Source organism: Cucumis melo, chromosome 7 (genome assembly GCF_025177605.1).
Source record: "Cucumis melo cultivar AY chromosome 7, USDA_Cmelo_AY_1.0, whole genome shotgun sequence".
Classification (NCBI taxonomy): domain Eukaryota; kingdom Viridiplantae; phylum Streptophyta; class Magnoliopsida; order Cucurbitales; family Cucurbitaceae; genus Cucumis; species Cucumis melo.
The window spans coordinates 26,268,115-26,296,034 of record NC_066863.1 but is presented as its reverse complement, the minus strand read 5'-3'; the positions used below and the strand labels follow the sequence as shown (position 1 = coordinate 26,296,034).

General features: G+C 30.4%; 2 protein-coding genes across 14 annotated transcripts in view; one reads left to right on the top strand and one right to left on the bottom strand.

The window, feature by feature from the left end:
- The window catches only part of LOC127150183 (uncharacterized), a 45,270-nt gene that overhangs the window by 9,958 nt on the left and 7,392 nt on the right, over nucleotides 1–27,920 (top strand). Inside the window, exon 2 of one of the 2 annotated variants that reach the window (XM_051087239.1) lies at nucleotides 3,558–3,832. The exons of the other annotated variant lie outside the window; for it this stretch is intronic. Within the exon in view, the coding sequence (XP_050943196.1) occupies nucleotides 3,558–3,592 (35 nt within the window). The 3' untranslated portion in view covers nucleotides 3,593–3,832. Of the gene's footprint in view, nucleotides 1–3,557; nucleotides 3,833–27,920 lie in introns of those variants that run through there. 2 annotated transcript variants of the gene reach the window in all.
- LOC127150175 (uncharacterized) lies at nucleotides 10,209–13,542 on the bottom strand. Of its 12 annotated transcripts, XR_007822212.1 has the most exons (7): nucleotides 12,900–13,541; nucleotides 11,820–11,970; nucleotides 11,667–11,700; nucleotides 11,475–11,572; nucleotides 11,079–11,127; nucleotides 10,928–10,995; nucleotides 10,209–10,523 (listed from the first exon to the last, which is right to left on the bottom strand). XR_007822212.1 is itself a non-coding variant. In XM_051087222.1 (6 exons), the coding sequence occupies exons 1-4, from the start codon at nucleotides 12,203–12,205 to the stop codon at nucleotides 11,085–11,087; spliced, it is 423 nt and encodes a 140-aa protein (XP_050943179.1). In that variant the 5' UTR covers nucleotides 12,206–12,269; the 3' UTR covers nucleotides 10,209–10,523; nucleotides 10,928–10,995; nucleotides 11,079–11,084. The 12 variants fall into 12 exon arrangements, 4 of the variants coding, with proteins under 4 accessions (XP_050943179.1, XP_050943180.1, XP_050943183.1 ...); XR_007822215.1 differs by lacking the exon at nucleotides 11,079–11,127 and having other exon boundaries at nucleotides 12,900–13,542; XR_007822210.1 differs by having other exon boundaries at nucleotides 11,475–11,700.

Genomic DNA, 27,920 nt, shown 5'->3' with positions numbered 1-27,920 from the left:
ATTAGTGAGTTTTGTAAGGTAAGGTCGGTACGTGTTCCATACTTTAATATAGTTTTGCTGCTAGAATTTGAAGGGATATGAGATAATTGAAAATTTAGAATGAGAACTCCTGTCAAAATTTAAGGAAAATTTAGTTGTTTAATTCTCCCAACTTATTGATCTTTTTCTTTTTGTGTGTGTATTAACTTGATTTTTTATTCGTCTGTTTTGCAGATAAAATCAGCGACAAACTAGGCATTCGTAATTGACCATGAAATTAAAGTTAGGACGTGGAAAATGGTCGGATCAAGTATAAATTATCTGGATAATTAACATTTCAGAGAGGAAAATCTAAATTCCTTGACCCTCGTCTCTTTCATTTTTGTCATCCAATTGGTTGCTTCTTTATATAAAGGTTTTATGTTATGTATCGGACCGGTCTTCTTTCATCATTATTTTCAACAACGAGATCAATAAAATTCATCTAATTTTTGTGTTTGTTCACATAATTATTTATGTCTTACATTTAATTATTTTTAATCCTAGTGTGTAGAAGAAATTTTGCTACAATATCACATTATTTTTAATCCTAATGTGTAGAAGAAATTTTGCGACAATATCACATTATTATTCAAGTTGTGAGTTTCTTTTGTCACATATGTTTGTTCCATATTATTAAAGAGATCAAGTTTTATGGTCATTAATATGTTTTTTTTGTTTTATTAATTACAATTTTGAGATAAGTTTATTTTTAATTGGAATTTCATACCACTACAACAAATGTGACTTTTAATAGCATCTAACCATAACTTTTTAATATTTAGGCTATAAAAATAAAAGGAAAAAAAAGGCGGAAGATGAAATATCGGTAGCGCGAAAAAGCCCCTCCTTATTTTTAGGTTTTTCGCGTTACCTTTCTCAACCCCAAATCCCTTTTTTTCATTGCTTTCAAATTTCCCCAATCTCCCTTTTCTCGCAGATCCTTCCTAATTCGATTTCCCTATTTCAATTTTTTATTTTAGAAAATTTGTACAGAAGAACGCGTGGAGAGGAAGACGATACAACTTCATCTCTCTCTAAGCTTTCTACTGCTTTTTTCGTTAAGTTGAAAGCTCCAAATGGATCAGATTATAAACAAAGTTGGTTATTATTGGTTCAACCAGAAGGCCAGTAAGGAGATCTACTCCATCGGCGATGAATCCCACTTCACTCTCTCTTCATTTCCCCCCTGTTTCTTTTCCTTTATTAATTGTTGTATGATTTCGTTTGCGTTTTCCTTTGTTGTTTTAATTCGTTGTTTTTTTTAATGTTACAATTAGATGTTGACTTCTCCAGCTTTTGATATTAATTTGATTCCCTTAATTAACATCTAGAACTTTAATTTTATAATGATTCGTTGTACTGATTTTGTTCTTGTTTGTATTTTGGAGAAGAAATTTTGTTCAATAATCTAGGGTTGACAAATTGAACTCCATAGTTTTGACACTTTCTAACTGGATTGTCGTGTTGATGAGTCTACTTAGTCGGATTTCCATCTTGGCTGGCTGAGCGAGCGCACCAACTTTCTCAATTCTGTTCGGACATTTGCTATGTGTCATTAAGCGTCTAGGTTAGCTCAAGAACCCCATTTATTGGAAGGAAAATTGTGTCTTACTAGTTATTTGGAAAGCAAAAAATTCATTATGATGGTGAGTTGATGATCTCATTTTTAGCTAAGGTCGGTACGTGTTCCATACTTTAATATAGTTTTGCTGCTAGAATTTGAAGGGATATGAGATAATTGAAAATTTAGAATGAGAACTCATGTCAAAATTTAAGGAAAATTTAGTTGTTTAATTCTCCCAACTTATTGATCTTTTTCTTTTTGTGTGTGTATTAACTTGATTTTTTATTTGTCTGTTTTGCAGATAAAATCAGCGACAAACTAGGCATTCGTAATTGACCATGAAATTAAAGTTAGGACGTGGAAAATGGTCGGATCAAGTATAAATTATCTGGATAATTAACATTTCAAAGAGGAAAATCTAAATTCCTTGACCCTCGTCTCTTTCATTTTTGTCATCCAATTGGTTGCTTCTTTATATAAAGGTTTTATGTTATGTATCGGACCGGTCTTCTTTCATCATTATTTTCAACAACGAGATCAATAAAATTCATCTAATTTTTGTGTTTGTTCACATAATTATTTATGTCTTACATTTAATTATTTTTAATCCTAGTGTGTAGAAGAAATTTTGCTACAATATCACATTATTTTTAATCCTAATGTGTAGAAGAAATTTTGCGACAATATCACATTATTATTCAATTTGTGAGTTTCTTTTGTCACATATGTTTGGTCCATATTATTAAAGAGATCATGTTTTATGGTCATTAATATGTTTTTTTTTTTATTAATTACAATTTTGAGATAAGTTTATTTTTAGTTGGAATTTCATACCACTACAACAAATGTGACTTTTAATAGCATCTAACCATAACTTTTTAATATTTAGGCTATAAAAATAAAAGGAAAAAAAAGGCGGAAGATGAAATATCGGTAGCGCGAAAAAGCCCCTCCTTATTTTTAGGTTTTTCGCGTTACCTTTCTCAACCCCAAATCCCTTTTTTTCATTGGTTTCAAATTTCCCCAATCTCCCTTTTCTTGCAGATCCTTCCTAATTCGATTTCCCTATTTCAATTTTTTATTTTAGAAAATTTGTACAGAAGAACGCGTGGAGAGGAAGACGATACAACTTCATCTCTCTCTAAGCTTTCTACTGCTTTTTTCGTTAAGTTGAAAGCTCCAAATGGATCAGATTATAAACAAAGTTGATTATTATTGGTTCAACCAGAAGGCCAGTAAGGAGATCTACTCCATCGGCGATGAATCCCACTTCACTCTCTCTTCATTTCCCCCCTGTTTCTTTTCCTTTATTAATTGTTGTATGATTTCGTTTGCGTTTTCCTTTGTTGTTTTAATTTGTTGTTTTTTTTAATGTTACAATTAGATGTTGACTTCTCCAGCTTTTGATATTAATTTGATTCCCTTAATTAACATCTAGAACTTTAATTTTATAATGATTCGTTGTACTGATTTTGTTCTTGTTTGTATTTTGGAGAAGAAATTTTGTTCAATAATCTAGGGTTGACAAATTGAACTCCATAGTTTTGACACTTTCTAACTGGATTGTCGTGTTGATGAGTCTACTTAGTCGGATTTCCATCTTGGCTGGCTGAGCGAGCGCACCAACTTTCTCAATTCTGTTCGGACATTTGCTATGTGTCATTAAGCGTCTAGGTTAGCTCAAGAACCCCATTTATTGGAAGGAAAATTGTGTCTTACTAGTTATTTGGAAAGCAAAAAATTCATTATGATGGTGAGTTGATGATCTCATTTTTAGCTAAGGTCGGTACGTGTTCCATACTTTAATATAGTTTTGCTGCTAGAATTTGAAGGGATATGAGATAATTGAAAATTTAGAATGAGAACTCATGTCAAAATTTAAGGAAAATTTAGTTGTTTAATTCTCCCAACTTATTGATCTTTTTCTTTTTGTGTGTGTATTAACTTGATTTTTTATTTGTCTGTTTTGCAGATAAAATCAGCGACAAACTAGGCATTCGTAATTGACCATGAAATTAAAGTTAGGACGTGGAAAATGGTCGGATCAAGTATAAATTATCTGGATAATTAACATTTCAGAGAGGAAAATCTAAATTCCTTGACCCTCGTCTCTTTCATTTTTGTCATCCAATTGGTTGCTTCTTTATATAAAGGTTTTATGTTATGTATCGGACCGGTCTTCTTTCATCATTATTTTCAACAACGAGATCAATAAAATTCATCTAATTTTTGTGTTTGTTCACATAATTATTTATGTCTTACATTTAATTATTTTTAATCCTAATGTGTAGAAGAAATTTTGCTACAATATCACATTATTTTTAATCCTAATGTGTAGAAGAAATTTTGCGACAATATCACATTATTATTCAAGTTGTGAGTTTCTTTCTTTTTTGGACAAGTGCAAAACTTTCTTGACACCATACATATCATATCATAATGCATTGCATATCTCATTTTGTTGCAGATGGATTCCTTGAATATTGAAGTTTTTGGTTGAAATATTATAGTAGTGCAACATGCTTTCCATTATCCATAATTTCTCTTGAAACGCACTCCTTCATGAAACATTGAGGAAGATTAAGCATAGTTTGGCAAAATAAATGCTTTCTTTTGGGTACTGGTTCCGGGCTTCTAAAAAATAAAGATCATTGGACTATTTGAGGGTGATAACAATGACCATCATTTGAATTCGGGATTTCTTGAGCATAAAGTACTTTCTTTTCTCAGCATTTGCTGCTGTTGGTTTTGCAGGACCTTTTCTGCTGTAGGTATGGATCCTACTATCATGGTTGTTGGCCTGAATGTTGCAATTCTAGCTGCTATCAAGGCTGCTGGACATGAATCGAATGATATTTATCTTTTTGAGATAAAAGAAGTAACCTTATGTTTTCATCACTAGTAAGGCTTAAAGTTCGAACCTATTCAGTACATGTTGGCTTACTCTAATGCACAACCTTTAACCTACAAGGCATTTGCATCCCAATTTGTGTATTGCTGTAATAAGTTGGGGCTACATCCAGAAAAGATTAATGTCAATGGAGGAGCAATCACCATTGTACATCCACTGGGTGCAACAGGTATGTTTCAAACACAAATAGTTTTTATGAACCAACACTTCAAATATAAGATCCTGATGAGTTAGAAAATATGTTTCTCTTTTAGTATATTTTTCTGAGTTTTTGGAGTATGTTAGTAATGAATCAATGTGTATGCAACATTTGCATTTTTTCTTTTTATTTTTTTTTTAGCTTACTTGGTTGTTTAGAGAATAAAAAAGATATTGACTTTTTTTTTTTTTTTTTTTTTACATTTTCTTGTGATTTTTTAACATTCAATAGGGAAAGGAAGAAGAGAAGGGGAAGATAAACATAAGTTGAGATTTCTGAAACATATAAAGATTAAGATCGTTAGAGGGAATTAATAACTAGACAGGAAGTTGTGTGACTTTTGATGAGTTCTTGCGTAATCTTGGCAATTGTGGTGGATTTTTGAAGCTTTACGAATCTAATGATCGACCAAACTTACCGAAAGCCGCCCTGATCGAATTTATTCAGTGCGGTTCTTCTCTTCTTCAGTTTATCGATTTTGTTGTGATGTATTGAGTTTTCTAAAACAGGGTAGTTTTTTGTTTAGGTTTGTTCTCAAAGGATTTTTTTTCCTTTATAAACAAAATTGTAATGCAGAGAAGATAACATATATTATTCAATGAGATATTATATGTATAGTTCTATGGTAATTCGAAGATAACATTTATTGTTCAATGAGATATTATATGTACAGTTCTATGGTAATTCTTCTTTTAATAATGTGATTATGAAATGTTAATGAGGCCAAATGGTTTTAATACATACCTACCTTTAATATTGTTATTAGTAGCTCTACAAAAACCGCTATTAAAAGTCAATGATTTTTGCAACGACAACATTCATAAAATACTACAAAAAATTGTTTATAGCTAGCATTTTTTCGATGTTATTAAAAACACTATTGAAACATTTTATAGCGATTTTTCAACGTAATAAAAAATGCTATCAAGATGTTTCGATTCTTACGTTATAAAAAACATTTATAACATCATATTTGTGCTATCGCTGGGGACATATTATAGCGTTTTGCATAGCGATAAAAAAACGCTATGAAAAGTCATGGACTTTTAATAACATCGGCTACGACAGCATTTCGAAAACGCTATCGAAAATCAACAATAACGTTTTTTTGATTCTATCGTAACTGATATTTCTTGTAGTGTACTATGAAGTGAAAAAAACAATGTTCGTCGAGATGATAGAATAATTGTCTTTGGATGGAAAAAAAATAAAGAGAAAATTGGGAGATGGGTCGAGAAAATTAGGAAATTGGTGAAGGATATATGAAGGGAGAAATTTCCATCCTTAACTCTAATATTTATGTGTTTTTGTTTAATTTTTTAATTTCAATTTTCCATCACTTATTAACCACATTATGGAAAAGGCACAGGGACTTCTTTTAAATATATAGGAGTTCATAAAAGGAATGTTTTCATCACTTATTTGTTCTTGAAATCATAAAATTAATATTGACAACTTTCCCTTTGAGTTACACACGCTAAGCTGTATATGTTTTCATTTTCTACATATTCTCCTTCGAGACATCATTTTTAGTCAACACACCCATTTTATTTGCAATCATGGCCCATTCTTCCCAAACTTGTATTTAGAGGACAAACAAATACTCAACACTTGTTACAAATATGTATAAAGAGAGAAACCCGTACTTTTCGCTCAATGATCGAAATTTAAAAACTGAAATTGCTATAAAATGGTGTTCTCTCGCTTTCCTCATACGATCAAGCAATAAGGAAAAAAAATAGGCTTACTAAAAGCTAAAACTAAAAAATGGCAAAAAACCAGTACGGTTGTTTTCTTTATGTGCATTATTGTTGTGGTGGGATCACTGCAATTCTCTAAGGCAGACATGACTGCTGACAGGGACACTGAGATTTAGATTAGATCTAAGATGTTGCAGAGCGAAATATCCAGCGTAATGCCTAAATTCAAATCATGTGTAGAAGCCTGCGAGAAAGCATGCATCGGAAAAGACAGTGCCAAGACATCGTGTCATTCTACATGTGATAAAGATTGCATGAAAAAGGAAGTTGTTGGTATTGTCTTCAATCTTTGGAGATATGTTTTTTTTTTTTAAACCAAGACGATAAATAATTTTTTGTGTGCGGTCAATTTTAGTTGCGAGGCAAACTTCACTTTTATTATGGAAATTAGTGAGTTTTAGTAAGGTAAGGTCGGTACGTGTTCCATACTTTAAGATAGTTTTGATGCTAGAATTTGAAGGGATATGAGGCAATTGAAAATTTAGAATGAGAACTCATGTCAAAATTTAAGGAAAATTTAGTTGTTTATTTCTCCCAACTTATTGATCTTTTTCTTTTTGTGCGTGTATTAACTTGATTTTTTATTCGTCTGTTTTGCAGATAAAATCAGCGACAAACTAGGCATTCGTAATTGACCATGAATTTAAAGTTGGGACGTGGAAAATAGTCGGATCAAGTATAAATTATTTGGATAATTAACATTTAAGAGTGGAAAATCTAAATTCCTTGACCCTCTCTTTCATTTTTGTCATCCAATTGGTTGCTTCCTGATACAAAGGTTTTATGTTATGTATCGTTGCGGTCTTCTTTCATCATTATTTTCAACAATGAGATCGATAAAATTCATCTAATTTTTGTGGTTTTTCACATAATTATTTATGTCTTACATTTAATTATTTTTAATCTTAATGTGTAGAAGAAATTTTGCGACATTATCACATTATTTTTAATTCTTAATGTGTAGAAGAAATTTTGCGACAATATCACATTATTATTCAAGTTGTGAGTTTCTTTTGTCACATATGTTTGTTCCATCTTTGTCTGCAGTGTTTGATATATTGTTAAAGAGATCAAGTTTTATGGTCATTAATATGTTTTATTGTTTTTATTAATTACAATTTTGAGATAAGTTTATTTTTAATTGGAATTTCAACTGTAAAGTGAAAAATACAATGTTTGTCGATATGATAGAAAAATTGTCTTTGGATGGAAAAAAAAAAATAAAGGGAAAATTGGGAGATGGGTCGAGAAAATTAGGAAATTAGTGAAGAATATATCAAGGAAGAAATTTCCATTTTTAACTCTGAATGTTTATGTGTTGTTGTTTAATTTTTTAATTTCATATTTCTGTTTTTAAATTTCCATTCCATTCTATTCTAATCATGATTGTTTTCATTCTTCCTCTATTTTTATTTCAATAATATAAATATTCTTAGCTTGTATTTGTTTTCTACAAAATAATTTATATTTCTAAATTTTCTTCAATTAGTGGAATGGAATAACCTTATACTTATATATAATTTTGTTCACTTAGGTATTGTATTATTTAGAATTTAGGACACATGCATATATCAAATGATTATTATAGACAATTTATATAAAACACAGTATGATTGGAAAAATTAGATTATGGTATGGGCTGGACGAATAACTAAATAAACCATCAAAATAAATAAACCAATTGGTGACACGGAGATTCTAGCAACAACTGTACGCAAAGGACATTTCTTGTACCTCTGAACGTGTCTTAGAGTATTGTTTCTTAGAGAGTAGTATTTGTTGTAAATTGATGGAGTAATAGTAATAACGGCTAAGATTTTTATATTTTAAAGAGTAAAAATTTAATAATAATATAAAATTTTATAATAATTGTTATTTTTAATCTTTTATAAAAAGGAAAAATAAAAACCATTAATGAGTATATCTATCATTTTAAAAAAAATCAATTTATTTTATACAAAATATTTTAATACCATAATTATTCTTTTCTTGAAAAAAATATTTTAACCATTTTTTTCTCATTAGAAAATATAGAGAAATAAAGAAACATAAGTAAAATGTTTGTTTTATTGATCGTGATTATCATTAATAATATTTTTTTAAATCTCAACTCTTAACCGTTCATTTCTTTTCCTTAAAATATAAAGAGAAAGAACGAGGGATAGAGAAAATCTTATCGTTGTTGTTGTGATAACTAATATTTTAGATAGGAAAATCTAATTAAATTCCTTGACCCTCTCTTTCATTTTTGTCATCCAATTGGTTGCTTCTTTATACAAAGGTTTTATGTTATGTATCGTTGCCGTCTTCTTTCATCATTATTTTCAACAACGAGATCAATAAAATTCGTCTAATTTTTGTGTTTGTTCACATAATTATTTATGTCTTACATTTAATTATTTTTAATCCTAATGTGTAGAAGAAATTTTGCGACAATGTCACATTATTATTCAAGTTGTGAGTTTATTTTGTCACATATGTTTGTTCAATCTTTGTCTGCAGTGTTTGATATATTATTATTTGAAGCATGTTGTTTAGTTAGGTTTCAAATTTAAAGATACATACTCGAAATCGGGGTTTCTCGCTCTCCTTTTTAACGAAATCCCCCTCTCCCTTGCAATTTATAATTATGAGTAAATACCCTATAACTCTCATACTTTGGCTTCTCTCTCATTTTCTTCCTACTGGCTACTGCATTATTATTCTTTGCCATCACTTGGTTGCAACCATAATCATTATCTCACTCAACCCCGCGTTTGTCATTAACATCCTTCATAATGAATTCTGGTTAATTACCTAAAACAAAACAGTAACTTGATTGTATTTTATTTCGGTCAAATTTAAATTATATTAATGCCCTCAATACTAAGATGGTTTTGAGCTATGTTTATGATTATATTTGTCATGGCCGTTTAAATTCTAGAATTGACTCATGCGCTCTCTATTCACACCTTCATTCATTCATTCTTTTCTTTACTTTACTTTTTTACAGCATAAGACTATTTCAAAATACTTAGTATAATTTTATTGTTTGGTAAGGCTAATTAACCACATTATGGAAAAGACTCGGGGACTTCTTTTAAATATATATGAGTTCATAAAAGGAATGTTTCCATCACTTATTTCTTCTTCAAATCATAAAATTAATATCGAGAACTTCATAGTTGTCACTACAAGAAATTTGACCTTTAATGTCGGTTTAAAACCGACATTAAAGGGCTTTAATGTCACTTGACAACCGACATCTTTGCGAGCGTTATTAAAGGCCTTTAATGTCGGTTGGACTTTAATGTCGGTTTAAAAACGACATTAAAGGCCTCTTTAATGTCGGTTTAAAAACGACATTAAAGGCCTTTAATGTCGGTTTTCAACCGACATCTTTGATAGTGTTATTGAAGCCCTTTAATGTCGGTTTGGCTTTAATGTCGGTTTTAAACCGACATCTTTGATAGTGTTATTGAAGCCCTTTAATGTCGATTGGGCTATGATGTCGTTTTAAAACCGACATAAAAGAGGCCAATAATGTCAGTTTAAAACCGACATCAAAGGCTTGTTTTTGTCCATTTTTAGAAATTTATATTTATTTAATTGTTGGATTATTGTCCATTTTTTATAAACCAACATTGAATCCAACAAGTGAAATTAACTACAAACTTGAAACTACAAGTCACATTACGTAGGAAACCATATTATTCAAGTCTGATTCCACCAACAATGAAAATGCTATTAGCACTTGCACATAAATCCCATTCATATCTTAAAGCAACAATAAATCCCATTCATATCTTAAAGCACATAAATCCCATATTATTCAAGTCTGATTCCACCAACAATGAAAACACGCTTGTAAAATTAACTGCAACCAAACAGAATTATATAAATTCAAAGATCACGACATTTTAAAGGTCTCGAAAATGCTTCTTCTCCCATCCAATATATATTCCTCCAAATCTGCAAAGCCAGTAGCTAACAATCCCGCAAACCCAATCGACAGCATCCAAAAATCCCAAACAGAGTGGAAATGAAAATCCAGAATCTCGTAGAAAACTTAATACAATTCCTTAAAGCCTGCGAATTCAAATGCTAAACTTCAAAAAAACTAAGAAAATTCCTCAAAAAAACTAAGAAAATTCCTCAAACTTCAAAAATCCCAAAAAAACTTAATACAATTCCTCAAACTGTTGAGAATATGTGGTCCGATTGCCTTAAGAGTGAACTAAGAAAAAATAAGAAGTGATAATGTACATCTATAAGATATAAATGGCAACATTTTCGTATAGGCCTATATTTTCTTACTAATACTCAATATTCACACTCAGTAATCTTTTTTCCTTCTACCGCTTACACCACCTAAAAGGCCATTGCCATATTGACAAAGATTTATATCCAAAGATCCTAGACGATATTAATAAGTGAGTGTATGTAATTAATAATAGTGTGCCTTGAAAAATGAACGGTATAAGAGACTTTACCAACGTACTAAATGTGGTAACTCCAACTCTACAAGCACTTCACGAACAAGTTTGCAAAAAGGAGAACCCTGTGAGATGAGAGAAACATAGAGATATAAAATATTGTTCAAGGGAAGAGAACCATAAAAATATCCACTTCAAGTCATGACACCTCCAATTAAGTAGTCTGCGACCTCTGTGGTGGTGATGTCCAAGACTCCCTATGCGAACAACCATAAAAAATTAAGATAGAAAATAAAGAAACCTGTTAATGATCAAGTTATCTTCAATTGGGGGGATAGGATGGGAAACCTGCTAAAGAACCCCTTCCACAAAAGTAAATTTCTTTGATGCGAACTGCAGAGGCAACATTGAATCCACGAACTGCAGAGGCAACAATTTCTTTGATGCGAGCTTGATAGACTTTTTAATGGTTTTTAATCACAAATAAAATAAACACAAAAGTAAAGGAACATGAACATCAAAAGAGTTATTATATTAGTATAGAATAAGCTATGCCTAACCAAAGAAGTGTAATGTGGCGGTCTAGATAGAGAATAGCACAAACCTCACAATCACAACTTCGTTCATCTGGTCCATTTTGCAGTCAATCAATTTGGACGTAATGGCCTTCACGACCCACAGTTCGACCTCATCATCATTGATCTGAAGCACAAGTAACACACAAGTAACACCCTTGATGAGAGCATATGGAATACGGGCAGATTCATTTGAGCCAAGATCTACCAATGATAATAACCTCATCTTTGCAATGCAATCTTCATGGACGAGACCTACACCAGATCCAGGAATTTGCAGCTTTTCAATAGAAATTATTAAAGTTATTACTAAAGTGGAGAATTTAGCTCTAATTAGAAATTATTAAAGTTATTACTAAAGTGGAGAATTTTACCATAGCTTTTCAATAAAGAAGAATTTGCAGCTTCAAATTCCATGTAAGCATCCAATCTCTGGGTCAAAAAAATCTTCAGAAGCTGATAAACCAATGAATATTTGGCATCCTTCTCCAGTTGCCCTACAGCAGGCATGTCCAACAAATCACACTGCAAACATAAAGAACAGTTTGTAGCTAATAAGTCCATAATATAGGCTAAAGATCAAATAGAAGAATTAGGCCTATCAATTTTAAGTTGAAAACAAGGAACATGTCCTATCGATATTTATAGACTAACATGTCCTATCGAAAACAAGGAACTTCATTATCAATTTGAAAAAAAATGAAAACATTCACAACACAACCAAAAGAGAATGAAAAACCATGGCGTGTATTGCTACCATGGGTTATATAGTCCCCGCCATAGCTTAACGAATACATTCCAACATCACTGCTAAAAGAACCTAAAATATCAACGAAAGCTATGAGGAAGAATCTTCAAGGTTCTTTAAATTGAGAACTCATGTATGCATTAAAATTTACAACAACATGACAGTTACAATTGGATGGAATCATTGTTTGCTTGCACAACAGAAAAAGTGCGTTTAAGAGTGAGAAAATAAAAGCTATATCATTAATTGGCACAAGTACAAGCAGCAAGAAAACAAAACCCAACAGAAGCACCAAATTTTTTTCCTTTCTCTTTTCCTCTTTATTGAGTTTGGCATCTGTGCTGCGATAAGAATCTATAAACAGAAAAGTAAAATACAAGAAAACCAAAAGAAAACAACAAATAATCTATTAATGGAACGAGTATTAAATCATCTCTGTTTAAAACTAGAAGCCAGCATTTTTCCCATCTAAACCACTTCAGTTAAGAATCAAGAAGGAAAAACAACAGAAAAATTCACCATGGTTTCAAAATCATTGAACAGGCAAAAACATAACCAGAATGCAGCACAGTGATAAACAATGTATAGAAAGAAAATATACAAGAACTACTAAATCGAACAAAAGCCAAGGGAAATTTTGAACACCCAATTGAAGAATCAACAGTAGAGCAACATAAAACAACAGAAAGCAAAGAAATCAGCATACCCAGATGGAAAAAATTGAAGGGTACGAGAGTGATCGACCAAAAAACAGCAGAGGAAGGTGGAACTGGCTGAAAAATGAGGTTTACGCCGCTGAACAACCCAATAATTGCAGAAATGGTTGGCCCCAAAAGGAAATGGAAAGAGAAAGAAGAAGGAATGGGATCGCTGTACCCCTTTTTCTTTCGTTGTGGCGCAAAGCCATTATTATGAGAATTAGGATGATTCAGATGTTCATCTCTCCATACATAAATAAAAATCGAAAGAAAAATGGAGATGAAAGAAGAGAAGATGAAAGATGGAAGAAAAGGTGGAAGAAGAAGACGAGCGGCCGATTGACGCAGCGGAGAAGATCGTAAAGATGGAAGAAGAGGAGACTAAAGATTGATTATTAAGGAAGAGAAGATGCGAGATGAGAGATATAGAGGGAAGGGCGACGAAGGCGGCTGCTAAAACAAAAGCAACGCAAACCCTAAACTAAAAGGAAAATATTAATTTATAAAAATAAAAAAAAATAAAGGTTAGCTTTAATGTCGGTTTTAAACCGACATCAAAGAGGAAGGATTAATGTCGGTTTTAAACCGACATTAAACATCCGTGTTTTTAAAACCGACATTAAACCTCCATATTCATTTTTTCCAACTGACATTAAAGGCCATATTTCTTCTAGTGTGTGAGTTACACACGCTAAGCTATTGATGTTTTCATTTTCTATATATTCTCCTTTGATATATCATTTTTAGTCAACACAACCATTTTATTTTGATAAATTTATGCTTTTAGTCCAAAAGTTTTAAAAATGTACATTTTTTATTCTTAAGTTTATAAAAATAGACCAATTTGGTCCCTAGATTTTCAAAATGTATATCTTTTCCATCTGATCTTAAAAATAAGTTTAAAAGGTCAAAGAAGTACTTTTTTTTTTAAAAAAAATTATATGATATATAAAATTAGAAAAAAATAGTTTTAGAGATGATATGATTTTTAGAAATAATTTATTTAATTGAAAATGTTATATAATTAATTAAAATAAAATTATATAGTTATTTGAGGGACCTTTTAAACATATTTTAAAAAACATGGGATCGAAAAGGTACATTTTGAAAACTCGGGATCAAATAAACTCATTCTTATAAACCTAGAGACTAAAAAAGTACACTTTCAAAATTCAGTAACCAAACACACATATTTTTCAGAACTTGAGATCAAAATGATCATTTTCCTTAAACAAAATCTAATAAAAGGAAGGAATCAATTTGAGGCATCCAAGAGTAAATGAACATCAAATTAAATTAGTAAATAATAAAAATAAAATTCAAAAAATGAAAATGATGTTAAGAAGGTGAAAAGTAAATATTTATAAGTAAATTAATTTTCCATCACTTATTAACCACATTATGGAAAAGGCACAAGGACTTCTTTTAACTATATAGGCGTTCATAAAAATAATGTTTTCATCACTTATTTATTCTTGAAATCATAAAATTAACATCGAGAACTTTGAGTTACACACGCTAAGCTGTATATGTTTTCATTTTCTACATATTCTCCTTTGAGACATAATTTTTAGTCAACCCAACCATTTTATTTGCAATCAAGGCCCATTCTTCCCAAACTTGTGTTTAAAGGACAAACAAATATTCACCACTTGTTACAAATACGTATATAGAGAGAAAACCCTAGTTTTCGCTCAATGATCTAAATTTAACAACTAAAATTGCTATAAAATGGTGTTCTCTCGCTTTCCAGCTCATACGATCAACCCATAAGGAAAAAAATAGGCTTACTAAAAGCTAAAACTAAAAAATGGCAAAAACCAGTACGGTAGTTTTCTTTATGTGCATTGTTGTTGTGGTGGGATCACTGCAATTCTCTAGGGCAGACATGACTGCTGACAGGGACACTGAGATTGAGATGAGATCTAAGTTGTTGCAGAGCGAAATATCCAGCGTAATGCCTCAATTCAAATCATGTGTGGAAACCTGTGAGAAAGCATGCATCGCAAAAGACGGTGCCAACACATCGTGTCATTCTACATGTGATAAAGATTGCATGAAAAAGGAAGTTGTTGGTATCGTCTTGAATCTTTGAAGATATGTTTTTTTTTTTTTAATCAAGACGATAAATAGTTTTTTTGTGTGCGGTCAATTTTAGTTGCGAGGCAAACTTCACTTTTGTTATGGAAATTAGTGAGTTTTAGTAAGGTAAGGTCGGTACGTGTTCCATACTTTAATATAGTTTTGACGCTAGAATTTGAAGGGATATGACAATTGAAATTTTAGAACGAAAACTCATGTCAAAATTTAACGAAAATTTAGTTGTTTATTTCTCCCAACTTATTGATCTTTTTCTTTTTGTGTGTGTATTAACTTGATTTTTTATTCGTCTGTTTTGCAGATAAAATCAGCGACAAACTAGGCATTCGTAATTGACCATGAAATTAAAGTTAGGACGTGGAAAATGGTCGGATCAAGTATAAATTATCTGGATAATTAACATTTCAGAGAGGAAAATCTAAATTCCTTGACCCTCGTCTCTTTCATTTTTGTCATCCAATTGGTTGCTTCTTTATATAAAGGTTTTATGTTATGTATCGGACCGGTCTTCTTTCATCATTATTTTCAACAACGAGATCAATAAAATTCATCTAATTTTTGTGTTTGTTCACATAATTATTTATGTCTTACATTTAATTATTTTTAATCCTAGTGTGTAGAAGAAATTTTGCTACAATATCACATTATTTTTAATCCTAATGTGTAGAAGAAATTTTGCGACAATATCACATTATTATTCAAGTTGTGAGTTTCTTTTGTCACATATGTTTGTTCCATATTATTAAAGAGATCAAGTTTTATGGTCATTAATATGTTTTTTTTGTTTTATTAATTACAATTTTGAGATAAGTTTATTTTTAATTGGAATTTCATACCACTACAACAAATGTGACTTTTAATAGCATCTAACCATAACTTTTTAATATTTAGGCTATAAAAATAAAAGGAAAAAAAAGGCGGAAGATGAAATATCGGTAGCGCGAAAAAGCCCCTCCTTATTTTTAGGTTTTTCGCGTTACCTTTCTCAACCCCAAATCCCTTTTTTTCATTGCTTTCAAATTTCCCCAATCTCCCTTTTCTCGCAGATCCTTCCTAATTCGATTTCCCTATTTCAATTTTTTATTTTAGAAAATTTGTACAGAAGAACGCGTGGAGAGGAAGACGATACAACTTCATCTCTCTCTAAGCTTTCTACTGCTTTTTTCGTTAAGTTGAAAGCTCCAAATGGATCAGATTATAAACAAAGTTGGTTATTATTGGTTCAACCAGAAGGCCAGTAAGGAGATCTACTCCATCGGCGATGAATCCCACTTCACTCTCTCTTCATTTCCCCCCTGTTTCTTTTCCTTTATTAATTGTTGTATGATTTCGTTTGCGTTTTCCTTTGTTGTTTTAATTCGTTGTTTTTTTTAATGTTACAATTAGATGTTGACTTCTCCAGCTTTTGATATTAATTTGATTCCCTTAATTAACATCTAGAACTTTAATTTTATAATGATTCGTTGTACTGATTTTGTTCTTGTTTGTATTTTGGAGAAGAAATTTTGTTCAATAATCTAGGGTTGACAAATTGAACTCCATAGTTTTGACACTTTCTAACTGGATTGTCGTGTTGATGAGTCTACTTAGTCGGATTTCCATCTTGGCTGGCTGAGCGAGCGCACCAACTTTCTCAATTCTGTTCGGACATTTGCTATGTGTCATTAAGCGTCTAGGTTAGCTCAAGAACCCCATTTATTGGAAGGAAAATTGTGTCTTACTAGTTATTTGGAAAGCAAAAAATTCATTATGATGGTGAGTTGATGATCTCATTTTTAGCTAAGGTCGGTACGTGTTCCATACTTTAATATAGTTTTGCTGCTAGAATTTGAAGGGATATGAGATAATTGAAAATTTAGAATGAGAACTCATGTCAAAATTTAAGGAAAATTTAGTTGTTTAATTCTCCCAACTTATTGATCTTTTTCTTTTTGTGTGTGTATTAACTTGATTTTTTATTTGTCTGTTTTGCAGATAAAATCAGCGACAAACTAGGCATTCGTAATTGACCATGAAATTAAAGTTAGGACGTGGAAAATGGTCGGATCAAGTATAAATTATCTGGATAATTAACATTTCAAAGAGGAAAATCTAAATTCCTTGACCCTCGTCTCTTTCATTTTTGTCATCCAATTGGTTGCTTCTTTATATAAAGGTTTTATGTTATGTATCGGACCGGTCTTCTTTCATCATTATTTTCAACAACGAGATCAATAAAATTCATCTAATTTTTGTGTTTGTTCACATAATTATTTATGTCTTACATTTAATTATTTTTAATCCTAGTGTGTAGAAGAAATTTTGCTACAATATCACATTATTTTTAATCCTAATGTGTAGAAGAAATTTTGCGACAATATCACATTATTATTCAATTTGTGAGTTTCTTTTGTCACATATGTTTGGTCCATATTATTAAAGAGATCATGTTTTATGGTCATTAATATGTTTTTTTTTTTATTAATTACAATTTTGAGATAAGTTTATTTTTAGTTGGAATTTCATACCACTACAACAAATGTGACTTTTAATAGCATCTAACCATAACTTTTTAATATTTAGGCTATAAAAATAAAAGGAAAAAAAAGGCGGAAGATGAAATATCGGTAGCGCGAAAAAGCCCCTCCTTATTTTTAGGTTTTTCGCGTTACCTTTCTCAACCCCAAATCCCTTTTTTTCATTGGTTTCAAATTTCCCCAATCTCCCTTTTCTTGCAGATCCTTCCTAATTCGATTTCCCTATTTCAATTTTTTATTTTAGAAAATTTGTACAGAAGAACGCGTGGAGAGGAAGACGATACAACTTCATCTCTCTCTAAGCTTTCTACTGCTTTTTTCGTTAAGTTGAAAGCTCCAAATGGATCAGATTATAAACAAAGTTGATTATTATTGGTTCAACCAGAAGGCCAGTAAGGAGATCTACTCCATCGGCGATGAATCCCACTTCACTCTCTCTTCATTTCCCCCCTGTTTCTTTTCCTTTATTAATTGTTGTATGATTTCGTTTGCGTTTTCCTTTGTTGTTTTAATTTGTTGTTTTTTTTAATGTTACAATTAGATGTTGACTTCTCCAGCTTTTGATATTAATTTGATTCCCTTAATTAACATCTAGAACTTTAATTTTATAATGATTCGTTGTACTGATTTTGTTCTTGTTTGTATTTTGGAGAAGAAATTTTGTTCAATAATCTAGGGTTGACAAATTGAACTCCATAGTTTTGACACTTTCTAACTGGATTGTCGTGTTGATGAGTCTACTTAGTCGGATTTCCATCTTGGCTGGCTGAGCGAGCGCACCAACTTTCTCAATTCTGTTCGGACATTTGCTATGTGTCATTAAGCGTCTAGGTTAGCTCAAGAACCCCATTTATTGGAAGGAAAATTGTGTCTTACTAGTTATTTGGAAAGCAAAAAATTCATTATGATGGTGAGTTGATGATCTCATTTTTAGCTAAGGTCGGTACGTGTTCCATACTTTAATATAGTTTTGCTGCTAGAATTTGAAGGGATATGAGATAATTGAAAATTTAGAATGAGAACTCATGTCAAAATTTAAGGAAAATTTAGTTGTTTAATTCTCCCAACTTATTGATCTTTTTCTTTTTGTGTGTGTATTAACTTGATTTTTTATTTGTCTGTTTTGCAGATAAAATCAGCGACAAACTAGGCATTCGTAATTGACCATGAAATTAAAGTTAGGACGTGGAAAATGGTCGGATCAAGTATAAATTATCTGGATAATTAACATTTCAGAGAGGAAAATCTAAATTCCTTGACCCTCGTCTCTTTCATTTTTGTCATCCAATTGGTTGCTTCTTTATATAAAGGTTTTATGTTATGTATCGGACCGGTCTTCTTTCATCATTATTTTCAACAACGAGATCAATAAAATTCATCTAATTTTTGTGTTTGTTCACATAATTATTTATGTCTTACATTTAATTATTTTTAATCCTAATGTGTAGAAGAAATTTTGCTACAATATCACATTATTTTTAATCCTAATGTGTAGAAGAAATTTTGCGACAATATCACATTATTATTCAAGTTGTGAGTTTCTTTCTTTTTTGGACAAGTGCAAAACTTTCTTGACACCATACATATCATATCATAATGCATTGCATATCTCATTTTGTTGCAGATGGATTCCTTGAATATTGAAGTTTTTGGTTGAAATATTATAGTAGTGCAACATGCTTTCCATTATCCATAATTTCTCTTGAAACGCACTCCTTCATGAAACATTGAGGAAGATTAAGCATAGTTTGGCAAAATAAATGCTTTCTTTTGGGTACTGGTTCCGGGCTTCTAAAAAATAAAGATCATTGGACTATTTGAGGGTGATAACAATGACCATCATTTGAATTCGGGATTTCTTGAGCATAAAGTACTTTCTTTTCTCAGCATTTGCTGCTGTTGGTTTTGCAGGACCTTTTCTGCTGTAGGTATGGATCCTACTATCATGGTTGTTGGCCTGAATGTTGCAATTCTAGCTGCTATCAAGGCTGCTGGACATGAATCGAATGATATTTATCTTTTTGAGATAAAAGAAGTAACCTTATGTTTTCATCACTAGTAAGGCTTAAAGTTCGAACCTATTCAGTACATGTTGGCTTACTCTAATGCACAACCTTTAACCTACAAGGCATTTGCATCCCAATTTGTGTATTGCTGTAATAAGTTGGGGCTACATCCAGAAAAGATTAATGTCAATGGAGGAGCAATCACCATTGTACATCCACTGGGTGCAACAGGTATGTTTCAAACACAAATAGTTTTTATGAACCAACACTTCAAATATAAGATCCTGATGAGTTAGAAAATATGTTTCTCTTTTAGTATATTTTTCTGAGTTTTTGGAGTATGTTAGTAATGAATCAATGTGTATGCAACATTTGCATTTTTTCTTTTTATTTTTTTTTTAGCTTACTTGGTTGTTTAGAGAATAAAAAAGATATTGACTTTTTTTTTTTTTTTTTTTTACATTTTCTTGTGATTTTTTAACATTCAATAGGGAAAGGAAGAAGAGAAGGGGAAGATAAACATAAGTTGAGATTTCTGAAACATATAAAGATTAAGATCGTTAGAGGGAATTAATAACTAGACAGGAAGTTGTGTGACTTTTGATGAGTTCTTGCGTAATCTTGGCAATTGTGGTGGATTTTTGAAGCTTTACGAATCTAATGATCGACCAAACTTACCGAAAGCCGCCCTGATCGAATTTATTCAGTGCGGTTCTTCTCTTCTTCAGTTTATCGATTTTGTTGTGATGTATTGAGTTTTCTAAAACAGGGTAGTTTTTTGTTTAGGTTTGTTCTCAAAGGATTTTTTTTCCTTTATAAACAAAATTGTAATGCAGAGAAGATAACATATATTATTCAATGAGATATTATATGTATAGTTCTATGGTAATTCGAAGATAACATTTATTGTTCAATGAGATATTATATGTACAGTTCTATGGTAATTCTTCTTTTAATAATGTGATTATGAAATGTTAATGAGGCCAAATGGTTTTAATACATACCTACCTTTAATATTGTTATTAGTAGCTCTACAAAAACCGCTATTAAAAGTCAATGATTTTTGCAACGACAACATTCATAAAATACTACAAAAAATTGTTTATAGCTAGCATTTTTTCGATGTTATTAAAAACACTATTGAAACATTTTATAGCGATTTTTCAACGTAATAAAAAATGCTATCAAGATGTTTCGATTCTTACGTTATAAAAAACATTTATAACATCATATTTGTGCTATCGCTGGGGACATATTATAGCGTTTTGCATAGCGATAAAAAAACGCTATGAAAAGTCATGGACTTTTAATAACATCGGCTACGACAGCATTTCGAAAACGCTATCGAAAATCAACAATAACGTTTTTTTGATTCTATCGTAACTGATATTTCTTGTAGTGTACTATGAAGTGAAAAAAACAATGTTCGTCGAGATGATAGAATAATTGTCTTTGGATGGAAAAAAAATAAAGAGAAAATTGGGAGATGGGTCGAGAAAATTAGGAAATTGGTGAAGGATATATGAAGGGAGAAATTTCCATCCTTAACTCTAATATTTATGTGTTTTTGTTTAATTTTTTAATTTCAATTTTCCATCACTTATTAACCACATTATGGAAAAGGCACAGGGACTTCTTTTAAATATATAGGAGTTCATAAAAGGAATGTTTTCATCACTTATTTGTTCTTGAAATCATAAAATTAATATTGACAACTTTCCCTTTGAGTTACACACGCTAAGCTGTATATGTTTTCATTTTCTACATATTCTCCTTCGAGACATCATTTTTAGTCAACACACCCATTTTATTTGCAATCATGGCCCATTCTTCCCAAACTTGTATTTAGAGGACAAACAAATACTCAACACTTGTTACAAATATGTATAAAGAGAGAAACCCGTACTTTTCGCTCAATGATCGAAATTTAAAAACTGAAATTGCTATAAAATGGTGTTCTCTCGCTTTCCTCATACGATCAAGCAATAAGGAAAAAAAATAGGCTTACTAAAAGCTAAAACTAAAAAATGGCAAAAAACCAGTACGGTTGTTTTCTTTATGTGCATTATTGTTGTGGTGGGATCACTGCAATTCTCTAAGGCAGACATGACTGCTGACAGGGACACTGAGATTTAGATTAGATCTAAGATGTTGCAGAGCGAAATATCCAGCGTAATGCCTAAATTCAAATCATGTGTAGAAGCCTGCGAGAAAGCATGCATCGGAAAAGACAGTGCCAAGACATCGTGTCATTCTACATGTGATAAAGATTGCATGAAAAAGGAAGTTGTTGGTATTGTCTTCAATCTTTGGAGATATGTTTTTTTTTTTTAAACCAAGACGATAAATAATTTTTTGTGTGCGGTCAATTTTAGTTGCGAGGCAAACTTCACTTTTATTATGGAAATTAGTGAGTTTTAGTAAGGTAAGGTCGGTACGTGTTCCATACTTTAAGATAGTTTTGATGCTAGAATTTGAAGGGATATGAGGCAATTGAAAATTTAGAATGAGAACTCATGTCAAAATTTAAGGAAAATTTAGTTGTTTATTTCTCCCAACTTATTGATCTTTTTCTTTTTGTGCGTGTATTAACTTGATTTTTTATTCGTCTGTTTTGCAGATAAAATCAGCGACAAACTAGGCATTCGTAATTGACCATGAATTTAAAGTTGGGACGTGGAAAATAGTCGGATCAAGTATAAATTATTTGGATAATTAACATTTAAGAGTGGAAAATCTAAATTCCTTGACCCTCTCTTTCATTTTTGTCATCCAATTGGTTGCTTCCTGATACAAAGGTTTTATGTTATGTATCGTTGCGGTCTTCTTTCATCATTATTTTCAACAATGAGATCGATAAAATTCATCTAATTTTTGTGGTTTTTCACATAATTATTTATGTCTTACATTTAATTATTTTTAATCTTAATGTGTAGAAGAAATTTTGCGACATTATCACATTATTTTTAATTCTTAATGTGTAGAAGAAATTTTGCGACAATATCACATTATTATTCAAGTTGTGAGTTTCTTTTGTCACATATGTTTGTTCCATCTTTGTCTGCAGTGTTTGATATATTGTTAAAGAGATCAAGTTTTATGGTCATTAATATGTTTTATTGTTTTTATTAATTACAATTTTGAGATAAGTTTATTTTTAATTGGAATTTCAACTGTAAAGTGAAAAATACAATGTTTGTCGATATGATAGAAAAATTGTCTTTGGATGGAAAAAAAAAAATAAAGGGAAAATTGGGAGATGGGTCGAGAAAATTAGGAAATTAGTGAAGAATATATCAAGGAAGAAATTTCCATTTTTAACTCTGAATGTTTATGTGTTGTTGTTTAATTTTTTAATTTCATATTTCTGTTTTTAAATTTCCATTCCATTCTATTCTAATCATGATTGTTTTCATTCTTCCTCTATTTTTATTTCAATAATATAAATATTCTTAGCTTGTATTTGTTTTCTACAAAATAATTTATATTTCTAAATTTTCTTCAATTAGTGGAATGGAATAACCTTATACTTATATATAATTTTGTTCACTTAGGTATTGTATTATTTAGAATTTAGGACACATGCATATATCAAATGATTATTATAGACAATTTATATAAAACACAGTATGATTGGAAAAATTAGATTATGGTATGGGCTGGACGAATAACTAAATAAACCATCAAAATAAATAAACCAATTGGTGACACGGAGATTCTAGCAACAACTGTACGCAAAGGACATTTCTTGTACCTCTGAACGTGTCTTAGAGTATTGTTTCTTAGAGAGTAGTATTTGTTGTAAATTGATGGAGTAATAGTAATAACGGCTAAGATTTTTATATTTTAAAGAGTAAAAATTTAATAATAATATAAAATTTTATAATAATTGTTATTTTTAATCTTTTATAAAAAGGAAAAATAAAAACCATTAATGAGTATATCTATCATTTTAAAAAAAATCAATTTATTTTATACAAAATATTTTAATACCATAATTATTCTTTTCTTGAAAAAAATATTTTAACCATTTTTTTCTCATTAGAAAATATAGAGAAATAAAGAAACATAAGTAAAATGTTTGTTTTATTGATCGTGATTATCATTAATAATATTTTTTTAAATCTCAACTCTTAACCCTTCATTTCTTTTCTCTAAAATATAAAGAGAAAGAACGAGGGATAGAGAAAATCTTATCGTTGTTGTTGTGATAACTAATATTTTAGATAGGAAAATCTAATTAAATTCCTTGACCCTCTCTTTCATTTTTGTCATCCAATTGGTTGCTTCTTTATACAAAGGTTTTATGTTATGTATCGTTGCCGTCTTCTTTCATCATTATTTTCAACAACAAGATCAATAAAATTCATCTAATTTTTGTGTTTGTTCACATAATTATTTATGTCTTACATTTAATTATTTTTAATCCTAATGTGTAGAAGAAATTTTGCGACAATGTCACATTATTATTCAAGTTGTGAGTTTATTTTGTCACATATGTTTGTTCAATCTTTGTCTGCAGTGTTTGATATATTATTATTTGAAGCATGTTGTTTAGTTAGGTTTCAAATTTAAAGATACATACTCGAAATCGGGGTTTCTCGCTCTCCTTTTTAACGAAATCCCCCTCTCCCTTGCAATTTATAATTATGAGTAAATACCCTATAACTCTCATACTTTGGCTTCTCTCTCATTTTCTTCCTACTGGCTACTGCATTATTATTCTTTGCCATCACTTGGTTGCAACCATAATCATTATCTCACTCAACCCCGCGTTTGTCATTAACATCCTTCATAATGAATTCTGGTTAATTACCTAAAACAAAACAGTAACTTGATTGTATTTTATTTCGGTCAAATTTAAATTATATTAATGCCCTCAATACTAAGATGGTTTTGAGCTATGTTTATGATTATATTTGTCATGGCCGTTTAAATTCTAGAATTGACTCATGCGCTCTCTATTCACACCTTCATTCATTCATTCTTTTCTTTACTTTACTTTTTTACAGCATAAGACTATTTCAAAATACTTAGTATAATTTTATTGTTTGGTAAGGCTAATTAACCACATTATGGAAAAGACTCGGGGACTTCTTTTAAATATATATGAGTTCATAAAAGGAATGTTTCCATCACTTATTTCTTCTTCAAATCATAAAATTAATATCGAGAACTTCATAGTTGTGAGTTACACACGCTAAGCTATTGATGTTTTCATTTTCTATATATTCTCCTTTGATATATCATTTTTAGTCAACACAACCATTTTATTTTGATAAATTTATGCTTTTAGTCCAAAAGTTTTAAAAATGTACATTTTTTATTCTTAAGTTTATAAAAATAGACCAATTTGGTCCCTAGATTTTCAAAATGTATATCTTTTCCATCTGATCTTAAAAATAAGTTTAAAAGGTCAAAGAAGTACTTTTTTTTTAAAAAAAAATTATATGATATATAAAATTAGAAAAAAATAGTTTTAGAGATGATATGATTTTTAGAAATAATTTATTTAATTGAAAATGTTATATAATTAATTAAAATAAAATTATATAGTTATTTGAGGGACCTTTTAAACATATTTTAAAAAACATGGGATCGAAAAGGTACATTTTGAAAACTCGGGATCAAATAAACTCATTCTTATAAACCTAGAGACTAAAAAAGTACACTTTCAAAATTCAGTAACCAAACACACATATTTTTCAGAACTTGAGATCAAAATGATCATTTTCCTTAAACAAAATCTAATAAAAGGAAGGAATCAATTTGAGGCATCCAAGAGTAAATGAACATCAAATTAAATTAGTAAATAATAAAAATAAAATTCAAAAAATGAAAATGATGTTAAGAAGGTGAAAAGTAAATATTTATAAGTAAATTAATTTTCCATCACTTATTAATCACATTATGGAAAAGGCACAAGGACTTCTTTTAACTATATAGGCGTTCATAAAAGGAATGTTTTCATCACTTATTTATTCTTGAAATCATAAAATTAACATCGAGAACTTTGAGTTACACACGCTAAGCTGTATATGTTTTCATTTTCTACATATTCTCCTTTGAGACATAATTTTTAGTCAACCCAACCATTTTATTTGCAATCAAGGCCCATTCTTCCCAAACTTGTGTTTAAAGGACAAACAAATATTCACCACTTGTTACAAATATGTATAGAGAGAGAAAACCCTAGTTTTCGCTCAATGATCTAAATTTAACAACTAAATTTGCTATAAAATGGTGTTCTCTCGCTTTCCAGCTCATACGATCAACCCATAAGGAAAAAAATAGGCTTACTAAAAGCTAAAACTAAAAAATGGCAAAAACCAGTACGGTAGTTTTCTTTATATGCATTGTTGTTGTGGTGGGATCACTGCAATTCTCTAGGGCAGACATGACTGCTGACAGGGACACTGAGATTGAGATGAGATCTAAGTTGTTGCAGAGCGAAATATCCAGCGTAATGCCTCAATTCAAATCATGTGTGGAAACCTGTGAGAAAGCATGCATCGCAAAAGACGGTGCCAACACATCGTGTCATTCTACATGTGATAAAGATTGCATGAAAAAGGAAGTTGTTGGTATCGTCTTGAATCTTTGAAGATATGTTTTTTTTTTAATCAAGACGATAAATAGTTTTTTTGTGTGCGGTCAATTTTAGTTGCGAGGCAAACTTCACTTTTGTTATGGAAATTAGTGAGTTTTAGTAAGGTAAGGTCGGTAGGTGTTCCATACTTTAATATAGTTTTGACGCTAGAATTTGAAGGGATATGACACAATTGAAATTTTAGAATGAAAACTCATGTCAAAATTTAACGAAAATTTAGTTGTTTATTTCTCCCAACTTATTGATCGTTTTCTTTTTATTTGTGTGTTAACTTCGATTTTTTATTCGTCTGTTTTGCAGATAAAATCAGCGACAAACTAGGCATTCGTAATTGACCATGAAATTAAAGTTGGGACGTGGAAAATGGTCAGATCAAGTATAAATTATTTGGATAATTAATATTTCAGATAGGAAAATCCAATTAAATTCCTTGACCCTGTCTTTCGTTTTTGTCATCCAATTGGTTGCTTCTTTATACAAAGGTTTTATGTTATGTATCGTTGTGGTCTTTTTCATCATTATTTTCAACAACGGATCAATAAAAGTCATCTAACTTTGTGTTTGTTCACATATTTATTTATGTCTTACATTTAATTATTTTTAATCCTAATGTGTAGAAGAAATTTTGCGACAATATCACATTATTATTCAAGTTGTGAGTTTATTTTGTCACATATGTTTGTTCCATCTTTGTCTGCAGTGTTTGATATATCATTAAAGAGATCAAGTTTTATGGTCATTAATATGTTTTATTGTTTTTATTAATTACAATTTTGAGATAAGTTTATTTTTAATTGGAATTTGATACTGTAAAGTGAAAAAAACAATGTTTGTCGAGATGATAGAAAAATTGTGTTTGGATGGAAAAAAATAAAGAGAAAACTGGGAGATGGGTCGAGAAAATTAGGAAATTGGTGAAGAATATATCAAGGGAGAAATTTCCATTTTTAACTCTGAATATTTATGTGTTTTTGTTTAATTTTTTAATTTCATATTTTTGTTTTTAAATTTCCATTCTATTCTAATCATGATTGTTTTCATTCTTCCTCATTTTTATTTCAATAATATAAATATTCTTAGCTTGTATTTGTTTTCTACAAAATAATATTATATTTATAAATTTTCTTCGATTAGTGGAATGGAATAACCTTATACTTATATATAATTTTGTTCACTTAGGTATTGTATTATTTAGAATTTAGGACACATGCATATATCAAATGATTATTATAGACAATTTATATAAAACACAGTATGATTGGAAAAATTAGATTAGGGTATGGGGCTGGACGAATAACTAAATAAACCATCAAAATAAATAAACCAATTGTTGACACGGAGATTCTAGCAACAACTATACGCAAAGGACATTTCTTGTACCTCTGAACGTGTCTTTTTTTTTCTTTATCCTCAACAACCTACTCCCAAGGATTGGCACCGCATATAACAAATAATTTCTTTCGGAATTTGAATTCTTATTTTTTGTTCCTTTTTTTATAAAGTTTCTTATTCTCATTTTTTTAAAACAAAAATGTGTAAGGAAAAACTTACTATTTTCTTTTGCCACTTTCCTTTTATTTAATTATTCTTTTCTTAAAAAAAACATTTGAACCATTTTCTTCTCATTAGAAAATAGAGAGAAATAAAGAAACATAAGTAAAATGTTTGTGCTATTGATCGTGATTATCATCATTATTATTTTTTAAATCTCTAACTCTTAACCCTTCTTTTCTTTTCTCTAAAATAGAGAGAGAAAGAACGAGGGATAGAGAAAATCTTATCGTTGTTGTTGTGGTT

Excerpts from the sequence above, each read along its gene's own strand:
- LOC127150175 (XM_051087222.1), bottom strand. Across the intron at positions 11,701-11,819 it reads TTCTTTATTGAAAAGCTATG|GTCTCGTCCATGAAGATTGC; the intron begins GTAAAATTCTCC and ends GATCTGGTGTAG. Across the intron at positions 11,128-11,474 it reads AACGAAGTTGTGATTGTGAG|GGAGTCTTGGACATCACCAC; the intron begins GTTTGTGCTATT and ends TTGTTCGCATAG.